The sequence below is a fragment of the Cetorhinus maximus genome, chromosome 7 (genome assembly GCF_964194155.1).
Source record: "Cetorhinus maximus chromosome 7, sCetMax3.hap1.1, whole genome shotgun sequence".
NCBI lineage: Eukaryota > Metazoa > Chordata > Chondrichthyes > Lamniformes > Cetorhinidae > Cetorhinus > Cetorhinus maximus.
Window position 1 is genome coordinate 34240076 of NC_135885.1, and position 16727 is coordinate 34256802.

Consider the following 16727-nt stretch of genomic DNA (forward strand, 5'->3'; position numbering starts at 1 on the left):
TGCAGGATTCCTAGCCTCTGACCTGCTCTTATAGATACAGTATTTATATAGTGAGTCCAGTTCAGTTTCTGGTCAATGGTAATCCCCAGGATGTTGATTGTGGGGGATTCAGCAATAGTAATGCCACTGAACGTCAAAGGGCGATGGTTAGATTATCTCTTGTTGGAGATGGTCATTGCCTGACACTTGTGTGGTGCGAATGTTATTTGCCACTTGTCAGCCCAAGCCTAGATTTGTTCAGGTACTGCTGCATTTGGACATGGACTGGTTCAGTATCTGAGTCGTCGTCGTAAATGGTGCTGATGAATACTGTGCAATCAGCGAACATCCCGACTTCTGACCACATGATGGGGATGAAGCAGCTGAAGATGGTTGGGCCTAGGACACCACCCTGAGGAACTCCTGCAATGATGTCCTGGAACTGAGATGATTGGCCTCTAACAACCACAATCATCTTCCTTTGTGCTAGGAAGACTCCAGCCAGCAGAGAATTTTCCCCTCTGATTCCCACAGACTCCAATTTTGCTGGGGCTCCTCGATACCACACTCGGTCACAAGCAGCCTTGATATCAAGGTCAGTCGCTCTCACCTCACCTCTGCAATTCAGCTCTTCTGTCCATGTTTGAATCAAGACCGAGGTCAGGAGCTGAGTGACTCTGGCGGAACTCAAATGAGCATCAATGAGCAGGTTATTGCTAAGCAAGTGCAGGTTGATAGCATTGTTGATGACCCATTCCATCACACTGCTGATGACCGAGGGTAGACTGATGAGGCAGTAATTGGCTAGGTTGGATTTGAAGTTACCTGCATGTTCCTGTTTATGACTCTCAACTAAAAATATATATTTCAGAAACTACCCCATAAAATGAACACCAAATTAAATTAAACTGACCTTCTTTATTATTGATAACATTTTCAAGGGGAAAAGCAACATAGGGTTACATAGGATATACAACATGACATGTCTGTAAGACATGAAAAAATCAGAAGCTATTTAAGTCGAACTTGATTCTTTTTTTTGTTTGTTTAAAGATGAACTTTGCTGAAGGGATGGCCGCCACAGGTCACCTGATATCTGGAATTGTGAGGTGACCACTAAGGCAATATACATCTACAGTGTGACCTAGTCTCGGGTCCAGTGACAGTAAGAATTGTCCCCGAGCTGGTGGCTGGGGCCAACTTCCTACTCAGGAATGAATTGGCTGGCAGTAAAATGGTAACATCTCCTATAATTCCAGACCAGCCAAGCAGGAAAAAGAAAACTGAACAGCTGCAGGTCAGATTAGCCGAGACCCTTTTTGAAATTCTGTCTTGAGAAGAGGGGCTCAGCCAAGCCACCCTGATTAAAGCACAGCAGACAGACCTTGAAGTAAGGCCCATAGCGCAGGCTGCTCGCACTGAGGCAGAAGTACAAAGAGCCAAGCTAGAAACTGAGAAACTTAAAAACAACAAAAGCTAGACTGGCAGAAATAAAAAAGGTCCATGAGGGACCTGTCATGGCTAAAAAGGTTGTCAAGGCAGTGTAATTTAAAGCAAACAAAGAGAATGACCCGAAAATTGAGCTGGCAAATATATTTTTCTCAGAATTAAACAGGGACCAGGGAAGTCCCAAAGCAAGTAAAGAGACAGTGGGGGAGATGCCCCACTTGAGGGAAGGCAAATTGTTTAAACAGGAAAGATAAAGGTTGAAGATTTTCCTGAAGTATGGCTTGTAGAAACCTACTTTCCAGAATCAAATAGGGACAAGTGGGAAAGATGCCTCACCCAGTTGAAGAGCCGCAAGAGAGTACAGGAGCTGAACCTCCACTTGGCAGGGGGGCGATCGTGTTCCAGGGCACATGGAACAGGTTAGGGGAACACCAAGGCACAAGAGAAGTCAGCTGTTGAAGGGGAACCAGAGGGTCCCCCAGTTGAACCCCTGGCTACCAGGCTGGCAAACAATGAAGTATTGAAGGACTTAAATGCCCAATTAACACACCTGGCTAAAGAACAGAGGGAGAATGCTGCCACTCTGTTTGAAAAATTTAAAGAAATTTGTAGGGACCAACCAGGGCATGCTACCCTATCAGTACATGATGTGCAAAAGGGAGGCATCCTATCAATCAAAAAAAACCCTCACCGGCTGAACCCCGACATGCTGGCTCAGTTCAGACAGCAAATCCAGCTCATGCTGGATGCTGACATCATTGAGTTAGCAAGACTACAAGACATAGGAGCAGAAATTAGGCCTTTCGGCCCATCGAGTCTGCTCCGCCATTCAATCATGGCTGATAAGTTTCTCAACCCCATTCTCCCGCCTTCTCCCCGTAACCTTTGATCCCCTTACCAATCAAGAACCTATCTATCTCGGTCTTAAATACACTCAATGACCTGGCCTCCACAGCCTTCTGTGGCAATGAATTCCATAGATTCACCACTCTCTGGCTAAAGAAGTTTCTCCTCATCTCTGTTCTAAAAGGTCTTCCCTTTACTGTGAGGCTGTGCCCTCAGGTCCTAGTCTCTCCTACTAATGGAAACATCTTCCCCACGTCCACTCTATCCAGGCCTTTCAGTATTCTGGAAGTTTCAATCAGATCCCCCCTCAACCTTCTGAACTCCATCGAGTATAGACCCAGAGCCCTCAAATGTTCCTCATATGTTAAGCCTTTCATTCCTGGGATCGTTTTCGTGAACCTGCTCTGGACCCTCTCCAGGGCCAGAACATCCTTCCTGAGATTCGGGGCCCAAAATTGCTCACAATATTCTAAATGTGGTCTGACCAGAGCCTTATAAAGCCTCAGCAGCACATCCCTGCTTTTATATTCTAGTCCTCTCGAAATAAATGCCAACATTGCATTTGCCTTCCTAACTACAGACTCAACCTGCAAGTTAACCTTAAGAGAATCCTGGACTAGGACTCCAAGTCCCTTTGCACTCCAGATTTCTGAATTCTCTCCCCATTTAGAAAATAGTCTATGCCTCTATTCTTCCTACCAAAGTGCATGACCTCACACTTCCCCACGTTGTATTCCATCTGCCACTTCTTTGCCCATTCTCCTAACCTGTCCAAATCCTTCTGCAGCCTCCCCGCCTCCTCAATAGTACCTGTCCCTCCACCTATCTTTGTATCATCTGCAAACTTAGCCAGAATGCCCTCAGTTCCATCATCTAGATCATTAATGTACAAAGTGAAAAGTTGTGGTCCCAACACTGACCCCTGCAGAACTCCACTAGTCATCGGCCGCCATCCTGAGAAGGACCCCCTTATCCCCACTCTCTGCCTCCTGCCAGACAGCCAAGCTTCTATCCATGCTAGTACCTGGCCCCTAACATCATGGGCTCTTATCTTACTGAGCAGCCTCCTGTGCGGCACCTTGTCAAAGGCCTTCTGGAAGTCCAAGTAGATAACATCCATTGGCTCTCCTTTGTCTAACCTGCTCGTTACCTCTTCAAAGAATTCTAACAGATTTGTCAGGCATGACCTCCCCTTGATGAAACCATGCTGACTTTGCCCTATTTTATCATGCACTTCCAAGTATTCTGAAATCTCATCCTTAATAATGGACTCTAAAATCTGACCAACGACCGAGGTCAGGCTAATCGGCCTGTAATTTCCCATCTTTTGCCTCACTCCCTTCTTAAACAGGGGGGTTACATTAGCGATTTTCCAGTCCTCTGGGACCCTCCCTGACTCGAGTGATTCCTGAAAGATCACCACTAACGCCTCCACTATCTCTTCAGCTATCTCCTTCAGAACTCTGGGATGTAATCCATCTGGTCCAGGTGATTTATCCACCTTCAGACCTTTCAGTTTTCCTAGCACCTTCTCCTTGGTAATGGCCACCATACTCACCTCTGCCCCCCGACTCTCTTGAACTTTGGGGATGTTACTCGTGTCTTCCACCGTGAAGACTGATGCAAAGTACCTATTCAGTTCCTCCGCCATTTCTTTGTTCCCCACTACTATTTCTCCAGCGTCATTTTCCAGCGGCCCAATGTCTACTTTTGCCTCTCTCTTACCCTTTATATATCTAAAAAAACTCTTGTAATCTTCTTTTATATTACTGGCTAGTTTACCCTCATATTTAATCTTCTCCCTCCTTATTTCTTTTTTAGTTGTCCTCTGTTGGTCTTTGAAGGCTTCCCAATCCTCTGGTTTCCCACTGCTCTTCGCCGCATTGTATGCTTTCTCTTTAGCTTTTATGCTGTCCCTGACTTCCCTTGTCAGCCATGGTTGCCTCGTCCTCCCTTTAGTATGCTTCTTCTTCCTGGGGATGAATTTTTGCTGTGTCTCCCAAATTACTCCCAGAAACTCCTGCCATTGCTGTTCCACTGTCTTTCCTGCTAGGCTCATCTCCCAGTCAATTCTGGCCAGCTCCTCCCTCATGCCTCTGTAGTTGCCTTTATTCAACTGTAATACCGTTACATCTGATTCCAGCTTTTTCCTCTCAAATTGCAGGGTAAATTCTATCATATTATGGTCACTTCCTCCTAAGGGTTCCTTCACCTTAAGCTCCCTTATCAAATCTGCCTCATTACACATCACTAAATCTAGAATTGCCTGTTCCCTAGTGGGCTCCACCACAAGCTGCTCCAAAAAGCAATCTCGTAGACATTCCATAAATTCCTTTCCTTGGGATCCACTACTAACCTGATTTTCCCAGTCTACCTGCATATTGAAATCACCCATGGTCACTGTAACTTTGCCTTTCTTACACACCTTTTCTATCTCCTGGTGTATCTTGTGCCCCACATCCTGACGACTGTTCGGAGGCCTGTACATAACTCCCATTATGGTTTTTTTACCTTTGCGGTTCCTCAACTCTACCCACAGAAGTTGGCGCTCCCCCATTGTACTGGTCCCGAAATGGATGGATCAAAACAACTCTTCATTGACTATTAGAAAGTAAATGCAATAACCAGGGCTGACTCCTACCCAATCATATGCCTTGAGGATCGTACAGGCAAAGTGGGTCACTCAGCCTACCTCAGCAAAATCGACCTTTTAAAAGGGGACTGGCAAGTCTCCATGATCCCCAGGGCAAGAGAAATCTCAGTCTTTGTCACCCTGGATGGCCTTTTCCAATGTAAGGCATGCCCTTTGGCCTTAACAACCTTTCAAAGGTTGACAAATCAGGTAATAGCTGGACTCAGCAATTGTGCATTGTATCTAGATGATTTGATTATTTACAGTAACATCTGGAATGATCACTTAGAACACCTGGAGGCAGCGTTCCAGGGTCTGAAAAGGGCAAACTTGGTGGTGAACTTGGAAAGAAGTGTGTTCACAAAGGTAAAGGTGACTTACCTGGGACATGAAGTGGGACAGGGAAATGTGTTATGCCACGAAGCCAAAGCACATCCCCTAATTGATTTCCCTACCCCCAAAAACAAGAGGGAAATCAAGTGCTTTCTTGGAACGTTCAGGACCTATAGAAAGATTGTCCAAAACTTTAGCACCCTAGCCGCCCCCTTAACAGATGCTCTAAAAAAAATACTCAAAGGTGGTGGGGACAAAGGTGTTCCAAGAAGCTTTTGCAAAATTGAAAGCCATCCTGATAAAGGAGCCTGTACTCGCTGCCCCAGACCTTAGCAAACCTTTTAGAGTGGCCATAGATGGCAGCGATTTAGGGCTGGGAGCTGTCCTATTCCAGGCAGGTGATTCTGAGATTGAGCACCCAATCGGCTATTTTACTCAAAAGGCTCAACCAACACCAGAATGGTACTCCAAGGTTGAGAAAGAAATCTTGGGTCTCCTTCGAGCTCTCCGGCATTTTGAAATCTATGTTTGCCACGGGTACAGAGAGACCCAAGTATACACCGTCCACAACCCGCTGAAATTTCTGGAAAAGTTCAAAGCGACCAATGTTGTTCTGGAGTCTGCTCTTACAGTCCTTTCACCGAAAGATTACCCAAATTGCAGGAAAGAACAATGTCATCACTGATGCCCCATCCAGAGTCTAAAAATAAACCCTCAAAAAAATGCAGCAGGGAACTGACATTGCACCTGCTAGCAGTGTGTTTGACTTGCATGTGTGAATGAGAAAATGAATATGTACCTCTTTACTCCTGCATGTTCTTTTGCAATACCACACGAAAAAAAATGAAAGAGAGTTAATTTTTTTACCCAGAGGGCAAGATCCTGAAGGGACTTAACAGGATGGGTGTGGAGAGGATGTTTCCTCTTGTGGGAGAGTATAGAACTAGGGGTCACTGTTTAAAAATAGGGGGTCACTTATTTAAGACAGAGATGAGGAGAACATTTTTCTCTCGGAGGGTTGGGAGTCTTTGGAACTCTCTTCCTCAAAAGGTGGTGGAAGCAGAGTCTTCTGAGTATTTTTAAGGCAGAGCAAGATAGATTCTTGATTAAAAAGGGGATGAAAGGTTATTGGGGGTAGGCAGGAATATGGGGTTGAGGTTACATTCAGATCAGACACGATCTTAATAAATGGCGGAGCAGGTTTGAAGGGTTGAGTGGCCTACTCTTGCTCCTAACTTGTATGTACCTACCTCTTTCTTTCAATTAATACTGGACAGAAGAAAAACTGTCAGGATAACATTCACAATAAAGATTTCACTGCTGCAAACTCTCTAGTATGACAGTACTTAAAATGCTTACATGTCTAAAACAAATTGTTTTACTGCAATTTTTCTAAATCATAATTTCAGACTTTTGTTGAAGGGATTCAGCTTGCTATTATGCAGGCTCTCTTAATCAGGAAATTTTGAAATGATTTTGAAATGGAACTAACCATACCAGCTTAAAAGCTTATGAGCAGCTAGCAGAATAAAACACCTATAGTGAGGTCAATAATCTCCTTCACTGCACCTGTATTTCTCTGTCTCCTCTTCCTCTCAATCCGTTATATACAAACCAAGTATTTTAAAGTGTAAAATATACAAGGTACATGCACGTCCTATAAGTCCTACAAGCTTCTAACAGCTATAATGTTGCAAATTGAAACCCTTATTTGTATCTATTCACAAAAGTACATAAGTATATATATTTCTTGATATCTCACAACTTCAGACCAACTCGTAACTATTTCTGGTCGAAAGGCAGGCACGGTATCACCTGTATTACTGAGTTCTATATTTTGTAGCACCTAAACATGGCAACAAAGAATGATTTCAGATTCAAAAGGTCATGAGGTTTTTGTTTGGACTATTTTGTTGGATACTTAAACCATCCAATCAAGGAACAAGGTGTTGGAAGATTTACTGTCTTCTTTGGACAAAATTTAGCATTTATTGCATATGTAGTGCAAATGGTAAATTTTGCACAGCATATTTCACAACAATTAATCATAATTGTACAGTATTATAAAACTCATTAAACCCATTTTTATTGTTATCTTCTGGTCCAATGCATCACCTTAAAAATGGAATCGCAAAACAACAATAAAAAAACAGCAAGTTTAAAACACTAACCTGTACTCGTTGGTGAATTTATTTCCTGCCGAATATTTCGACTGATCTGGCTTCCAGATCTTGCAATTTCACGTTGTGGTTCCAGTATGTCTCTGTATTTTGATACCATGAGTACAGAGATAAAGTATACAACAGCCAAAGCCAAAAACTGAGCTTGTTTGCTGTCATCCTATTAAGAAAAATTGTCAATGAGTCACAACTCAAATGAGAGGGGATTTAAAGCAGCAATGCAGAGGCAGAGCTAATCACAATCTCTAAATAAGATGCTTAGGATCAAGTAGAGTGGTTTCTAAAGACGTTAAACATGATGGTAAAGTAATGAGGCAAGAGAACCAATAGTATACAATGTAGTGGTGAATAGAGAAGGGGAAGCTAATATACCAAAAAACTTGTTCATAGACCAATGCTGGGAGAATAGTAATAACAGAGAGGAATCGGAAGCATAAATCCATAATGTGATCGTAAATATAGTAACCTAGCAAGGGCCTGGGTGAGATTGGGAATTAAATCACATCAGGAGATACGATTTTTTAAAATCAAGATTAAGGAAAGAAAACAGGAGGTGTGTGACAGCATTGACAAAATGTTATACACCAAATTATACAACATCTTGGCAATCAAAAGAGATCTTTATGAGAGCAGATAATATCACTGCAGATATTGTTAAGCAATAACAAAGGCTGAAGTGCTGCTGGGAGTACTTTATTGGTGTCCTGATTGTAGTGACTTAACATGATTATGCAGATTAGGAAAGTCAGTAATATCAAAAACCTAGTAATAATAAGAAATTCTAACCTGCACAAGGATTGGCAAAGAAATAGCAAAATAATAAGGTAAGGAATAGATTTAATGAATGCATTCAGGATAGTTTCACAAAGCAGCATATCTTCAAACCTATGAGGGGATTGATAATAATTGCTCTAGTTGTGTAACAGATCAGTTATTTGATAATTTAGTTATTTGATAATAAGAAGGCATCTTGGAAATAATGACCTTTATATGTTTGAATTCACCATCAGGCTTGGAGAGCAACCAACTAAAATATGAGATTTCAACAAAACTAACTTATGAAATTTGAGGAAAGTTTGGATTGGAATGTAAACAAACAAATATAAAATCTACAGACCAATAATACATCCATAAACATATACTGCCAAAAGGCAAAAGGAGGTGCTTCTGACATAGAGTAATCATCGTCTACTCTTGTTGCAGGACAAGTAATCCAGGGACCCAGGGCACCGGGGTTCGAATCCCACCATGGCAAAGAGTGAAATTTGAATTTAATCAAAATCTGGAATTAAAAGTCTAATGATGACCATGAAACCAATGGCGATTGTCAAAAAAAACTTATCTGGTTCACTAATGTCCTTTAGGGAAGGAAATCTGCCGTCCTTACCCGGTCTGGCCAACATGTGACTCCAGGCCCACAGCAATGTGGTTGACTCTTAAATGCCCTCTGAAATGGCCTAGCAAGCCACTCAGTTGTTTCAAACCACTAAAATGTCTCAAAGGAATGAAACCAAAGGACAACCTGGCATCTACCTAAGCACCGGAAATGACAACGGCAAACTCAGCCCGGTCGACCCTGTAAAGTCCACCTTACTAACATCTGGAGGCTTGTGCCTAAATTGGGAGAGCTGTTGCAGAGACTAGTCAAGCAACAACCTGACAGTGTCACACTCAGAATCATACCTTACAGATAATGTCCCAGACAACACCATCACCATCACCATCCCTGGGTATGTCTTGTCCCACCAGCAGGACAGACCCAGCAGAGGTGACGGCACAGTGGTTTACAGTCAGGAGGGAGTTGCCCTAGGAGTCCTCAACATCGGCTCCAGAACCCATAAGTCTCATGGCATCAGGTCAAACATGGGCAAAGAAGCTTCCTGCTGATTAGCACATGCTGCCCCTCCACCCCACAACTGATGAATCAGTACTCTCCATGTTGAACACCACTTGGAGGGAGCACTGACGGCGGCAAGGGCACAGAATGTACTCTGGGTGGGGGGCTTCAATGTCCATCACCAAGAGTGGCTGGTAGCACCACTACTGACCAAGCTGGTTGAGCCCTAAAGGACATAGCTGTTAAACTGGGTCTGCGGCAGGTGGTGAGAGAACCAAGAAGAGGGAAAAACATACTTGACCTCATCCTCACCAACCAGCCTGCTGCAGATGCATCTGTCCATGACAGTATCGGTAGGAGTGACAACCGCACAATCCTTGTGGAGGTGAAGTCCCATCTTCACATTGAGAACACCCTCCATCATGTTGTGTTGCACCACCACCATGTTAAATGGGATAGATTTCGAACACATTTAGCAACTCAAGACTGGGCAACCATGAGGTGCTGTGGCCATCTGCAGCAGCAGAATTGTACTCAACCACAACCTTTAACCTCATGGCCCAGCATATCCCCCACTCTGCCATTACCAATAAGCCAGGGGATCAATTCTGGTTCAATGAAGAGTGCAGGAGGGCATGCCAGAAGCAGTACCAGGCATACCTAAAAATAAGGTGTCAACCTGGTGAAGCTATAACACAGGACTACTTGCATGCCAAACAGCATATGCAGCAAGTCCTGCCACATCCAGTCGTGAACGATGGTGGACAATTAAATGACTCACTGGAGGAGGAGGCTCCACAAATATCCCCATCCTCAATGATGGGGGAGCTCAGCACATCAGTGCGAAAGATAAGGCTAATGCATTTGCAACAATCTTAAGCCAGATGTATCAAGTGGATGATCCATCTCGGCCTCCTCCAGAAGTTCCCAGCATCACAGGTGCCAGTCTTCAGCCAATTTGATTCTCTCCACATGATATCAAGAAACAGCTGAAGGCACTAGCTACTGCAAAGGCTATGGACCCTGACAATATTCTGGCAACTGTACCGAAGACTTGTGCTCCAGAATTTGCCATGCCTGTAGCCAGGCTGTTCCAGTACAGCTACAAAACTGGCATCTACCCAGCAATGTGGAACATTGCCCAGTAACAGTACTATCAAGTGGCACTTGCTTAACAATAACCTGTTTACTGACAATCAGTTTGGATTCCGCCAGGGCCAATCAGCTCCTGACCTCATTACAGCCCTGGTTCAAACATGGATAAAAAAGCTGAACTCCCGAGTTGAGGTGAAAGTGACTGCTCTTAACATCAAGGCCACATCTGACCGAGTGTGGCATCAAGAAGCCCTAGCAAAACAGGAGTCAATGGGAATCAGGGGGGTAAACCCTCCGCTGGTTGGAGTCATACCTAGCACAAAGGAATATGGTTGTGGTTGTTGGAGGTCAGTCATCTCAGCTCCAGGATATCATTGCAGGAGTTCCTCAGGATTGTGTCCTAGGCCCAACCATCTTCAGCTACTTGATCAATGACCTTCCTTCCATCATAAGGTCAGAAGAGGGGATGTTCGCTGATGATTGCACAATGTTCAGCACCATTCACAGCTGCTCAGATACTGAAGCAGTCCATATCCAAATGCAGCAAGATGTGGACAATACTGGGGTTTGGGCTGACAAGTGGCAAGTAACATTCGTGCCACCCAAGAGCCAGGCAATGGCCATCTCCAACAAGAGAGAATCCAACCATCACCTCTTGAAAATGGCATTACCATCACTGAATCGCCCACAATCAACATCCTTGGGGTTACCATTGACCAGAAATTGAAGTGGACTCGCCACATAAATGCTGTGGCTACAAGAGCAGAAGCTGGGAATCCTGCAGTGAGTATCTTACCTCTGAACTCCCCAAAGCCTGTGCACAATCTACAAGGCACAATTCAGGAGTGTGATGGAATACTCTCCACTTGCCTGGATGAGTGCAGCTCTACCAACACTCAAGAAGCTTGACACCATCCAGGACAAAGCAGCCCGCTTGATTGGCACCACATCCACAAACATTCACTTGCTCCACCACCAACACACAGTTGCAGCAGTGTGTACCATCTATAAGGTGCACTGCAGAAACTCATCAAGGCTCCTTAGACAGCACCTTCCAAACCTATAACCACTACCATCTAGAAGGACAAGAGCAGCAGATACATGCGAACACCACCACATGCAAGTTTCCCTCCAAGCCACTCACCATCCTGACTTGGAAATATATCGCCGTTCCTTCATTGTCGCTGGGTCAAAATCCTGGGACTCACTCCCTTACAGGACTGTGGGTGTACCTACACCACATGGACTGCAGCAGTTCAAGAAGGCAGCTCACCACCACCTTCACAAGGGCAATTAGGGATGGGCAATAAATGCTGGCCTTGCCAGCAAAGCCTACATCCCTCAAATGAATAAAAAATAACAAACCAAAAAGGCTTATGCGAGGGCACAAAACAATTAAAATTTAGGCGATTACAAAAAGCAAAATCAGGAGGCAGAAAACAAAGACAAAGAAATATTATGGAAAAAGTTCCAAATAATGTTATAGCTAACAGTAAAGGCTGTTAAGTAGATAAGAAGATCAAGAAACGGGAGTGATAAAAGAGTTAGTGCCTATTAAAAACAGATTTACACATGTCAATAGTAAATAATAAGATGGTAACAGTATATTGGAATGGCTAAATTAATATTCTGCTTCAATCTTCAGAGTAAAGAACGATGGCATGATACGAAAAATTAGTGAAACAGCTAAACTGATGAAAATAAACAGAAAAATAGTAATAGGTAAAATAGTGATATTGAAACTAGACAAATATCTGAGCTTTCACTAAAAGGAATAGGTGAAGAAATGTGGGACACATTAGTTCTACCCTCCCAAAGTTCATTTGATTCATGGATAGTACCAGAGGATTGGTATTCAGAAAATGAAGAAGTAACAAACCAAGGTCTGTGAATTTTTTTTTTATTCATTCATGGGATGTGGGTGTCACTGGCTTGGCCAGCATTTATTGCCCATTCCTAATTGACCTTGACAAGGTGGTGGTGAGCTGCCTCCTTGAACCGCTGCAGTCCATGTGGTGTAGGTACACCCACAATGCTGCTGGGATGGAGTCCCAGGATTTTGGCCCAACAACAGTGAAGGAATGGCGATATATTGCCAAGTCAGGATATTGAGTGGCTTAGAGGGGAACTTCCCGTGGGTTGTGTTCCCATGTGTCTCTTTTGGATAGTTGCAGTCATGAGTTTGGAAGGTGCTGTCTAAGGAACCTAGGTAAATTCCTGTAGTGCATCTTGCAGATGTTACATACTGCCGCCACTCTTCATCGGTGGTGCAGGGAGTGAATGTTTGTGGATGGGGTGCCAATCAAGCAGTTGCTTTGTCCTGGATAGTGTCAAGTTTCTTGAGTGTTGTTGGAGATGCACTTACACAGGCAAGTGGAGAGTATTTCATCACACTCCTGACTTGTGCCCTGTGGATTACGGACAGGCTTTGGGGAGTTAGGAGGTGATTTACTTCCTGCAGGATTCCTAGCCTCTGACCGTTTCTTGTACTTATATGGCAAGTCCAGTTCAGTTTCTGGTCAATGGTAATCCCCAGGATGTTGATAGTGGGGGATTCAGCGATGGTAATGCCATTGAATATCAAGGGGCGATGATTAGATTCTCTCTTGTTGGAGATGGTAATTGCCTAGGAATATAATTTGCCACTTGTCAGCCCAAGCCTTGATATTGTCCAGGATATTGGGCTGCATTTGGACATGGGCTGCTTCACTATCTGAGTCACCGTAAACATTGCGCAATCATTAGCAAACATCCTCACTTCTGACTTTATGATGAAAGGAAGGTCATTGATGAAGTAGCTGAAGATGGTTGGGCCTAGGAAACCATCCTGAGGAACTCCTGCAGTCATGTCCTGGAACTGAGACGTTTGACCTCCAACAACCACAGACATCTTCCTTGGTGCTAGATATGACTCCAACTAGCGGAGAGTTTTCCCCCATTTCCAATTGGCTCCAGTTTTGCTAGCAAGTGGCAAATAACGTTCCTAGGCAATGACCATCTCCAACAAGAGAGAATCTAATCATCGCCCCATGATATTCAATGATTACCATCGCTGAATCCCCCACTATCAACATCTTGGGGATTACCATAGCCTTTGCAGTATCCAGTGCCTTCAGCTGTTTCTTGATATCACATGGAGTGAATCTAACTGGCTGAAGACTGGCATCTGTGATGCTGGGGACCTCGGGAGGAGGCTGAGATGGATCATCCATTCGACACATCTGGCTTAAGATCGTTGCAAATGCATCAGCCTTATCTTTTGCACCAATGTGCTGGGCTCCCCCATGATTGAGGATGGGGATGTTTGTGGAGCCTCCTCCTCCAGTGAGCTATTTAATTTTCCACCACCATTCATGACTGGATGTGGCAGGCCTGCAGAGCTTAGATCTGATCCGTTGGTTGTGGAATCAGTTAGCTCTGTCCATCAATTGCTGCTTATGCTGTTTGGAATGCAAGTAGTCCTGTGTTGTAGCTTCACCAGGTTGAAACTTCATTTTTAGGTGTGCCTGGTGCTGCTCTTGACATGTCCTCCTGCACTCTTCATTGAACCAGGGCTGATCCCCTGGCTTGGTGGTAATGATAGAGTGGGGAATATGCTGGGCCATGAGGTTACAGATTGTAGTTGAGTACAATTCTGCTGCTGCTGATGGCCCACACCGCCTCATGGTTTCCCAGTCTTGAATTGTTAGATCTGTTCAAAATCTGTCCTCTTTAGCAAGGTGGTAGTGCCACACAACACAATGGAAGGTATCCTTAAAGCGAAGACGGGACTTCGTCTCCAGGAGGACAGGAGAGATATATTGGCCTTCAAGAAAATCCAGCTCACCAAGATGGTGTCTGGGATTAAGGAACGGAGCTATGATGAGAACATGAAGAACTTGGATTAGTCAATTGAGATTTGGAGGTAAAACAGATGATATGATGTTTAAAATATTGAAGGGAATTAAGGAGGTAGATAAAGAATGACCCTTTTTGCTCATAAAAGAAAGAACTTGAGGGAATTTTCTTAGAATTTGAGCTAAACAAAGTCACCAAAAACTTCTTCACAAAATGAATGAGAATGTGGAACACTGCTCAAAAGGCATTAAGTAAAAATAATGAAAGTGTTCAAGAGATATAGGTACTTGTGAAGTAACGGCATTAAAAGATATGGAAAAAAGGCAACAGGTTGGAATTGTAAAGATAGAGCTGCCATGGCTAACAAAATGTGGGGCAGACTGAATGGGTAAAATGATCTAGTCTTAGTTCCATATCCTTAACAATAATAAATTATTAAATTAAATAAAGCTTTTGTATGATCGTAGAAAAGCATAATTATATGGTTTTGAGTAACAACTTTCATTAATATGGCGCTTTTAACATAGAAAAATGCCTGAGGTACTTTGGTTAGATGTAATCAAACAAAACAGATACCAAGCCAAAAGGTGTGACCAAAAGCTTTATCCAAAAAAAGTCAGATTTTAAAATGGTCATTAGGAGGGGAACATGGACATAATTCGAGAAGGTGCAGATGAAGGCTACCAATTGTGGGGTAATAGGAGAGCAGGTACATGAGTTCTGGGTTGGAGGAGGTTATTGGACGGTAGGAGATTCCGTGGATGAGAAGGAACAAAGCCACAAACAGTATTTAAACATAAGGATATGAATATTAAATGGGACCCAATGCAGGTCATGGAACATGGGTCATGAGTGAACAAGACAATGAGAACAATAGGGTAAAAGCATGATCAGTATTTGGATGAGCTAAAGTTTCTGCAGGTTAAAGGATAGGCCAGCTCTGCAATAGTAACACATAGGGATAACTAAGATATGGATAGATTTCAGCAACAGATAGGCTGAGGTAAATGGAGGCAGTTAATGTTTCAGGGGTGGAAGTAGCTGCTCTTTTGGCTCGGCTCACAGGGCATGGAGTCAAAAGCTCAGCTTGGAGGGGGTCAAATAGGATGCTGAGGTTGCAAACCTCAATGGCTCAGTCTGAGAAACTGGCTGCAGAAGGCAATGGTATCTGTGGCAGGGGTGGAGAGTGTGTGTGTACATGATGTTTTTGGCCTTCCCAAAGTTTAGTAGGATAGGGTTAAAGATATACGGCAACAAAAATATCTTTAGGGTTGCCCAAAATCATTGCTAATCAAAATACTCAGGTTATTTCAACTAAACCAGGCAACATTTAAAAAGCAAGTGTAAGTAAGTGCAAATCAAAAAAACTTCAACTTTATTTCCCTGTGCACTAAATGTTATCTATCAAGAATAAATATAAATACAACTAATGTGGCAAAATGTCCTAAAGTGCTTTGCAGAGGGTAGGAGGAAAGAAAAACATTGGGATTTTTAAAAATTATTTATTCGCTCACGGGACAAGGGCAGCATTTATTGCTTGACTCGAATTGCCCTCGAGAAGGTGGTGATGAGCCACCTTCTTGAACCGCTGCAGCCCACAGTGCTGTTAGGAAGGGAATTAGACTTTGTTTGATACAACTGAGTTGTATTTCAGAGAGCATTTAAAAACCAACCACACTGATGTGGAGAAACGTGCAGGCCAGACCAGGTAAGTTCATCAGGTTTCCTTCCCTAAAGGGCATTAGTGAACTAGGTGGGGTTTTATGACCACCAACAATTGTTTCCATAGAACCACAGAAAAGTTACAGCACAGAAGGAGGCCATTCGGCCCATCTTGTCCATGCCAGCCCGAGGACACCCAGGTGCCCTTTCTCCACCATTACTGAAACGAACTTTTAATTCCAAATTCATTAACTGAATTCAAATTACACCAGCTGCCAATTTGAAACTGTGTGCCCAGACCATTAGCCTGGGCCTCTGGATCACTAGTCCAGTGACATAACCACTACGCAACCGCATCCTCCTAATGACTGAAGTAAAAGAGGTAGGTTTTGAGGAGGTTTTTTAAGGTGGAAAGAGATGAATCATGGAGAAGGATTTTGAAAGAAAAGTCCAGATAGCAGGATCATGAAGGCTCTGCAGCGTGGAGGTGCACAGTTGCCCAGATACAGAAGAATTGAATGTTGGATTGTAGAGCTTGAGCAGAAAGAGGACTGAATGAGGCCACGGAGGGCTTTCTAAATGACAAGAATTTTGAAATCAGTGCTCTGGAGATGAGCAACTAATGGAGATCTGTGTGAACGTGGCAGAACAGTGAATACAAACTTTTGATAACTACGTTCTCAATTTTAAAAAAAAGACACGTTTATTTTTAAAAATAATTCAATTATTAAGAAGTAACATTTCAATTTTTTTGCATAAAAATGTATTATTTAATCTAAAACATATGTATATTTATACAAATCATGAACATAAATGTTAATCATACTGAAATAAAATACTAGCTTTTAAAAATTAAAAAAATTTCATATCCAATTTT

The 16727-nt window shown here is 43.2% G+C and overlaps 1 protein-coding gene across 2 annotated transcripts in view; it reads right to left on the reverse strand.

The window, feature by feature from the left end:
* The window catches only part of nbeaa (neurobeachin a), a 1012857-nt gene that overhangs the window by 647181 nt on the left and 348949 nt on the right, over window positions 1-16727 (reverse strand). For both annotated transcript variants that reach the window (XM_078545316.1, XM_078545315.1), the window contains exon 29: window positions 7411-7579. In XM_078545316.1, the coding sequence (XP_078401442.1) occupies window positions 7411-7579 (169 nt within the window). The remainder of the gene's footprint in view (window positions 1-7410; window positions 7580-16727) is intronic.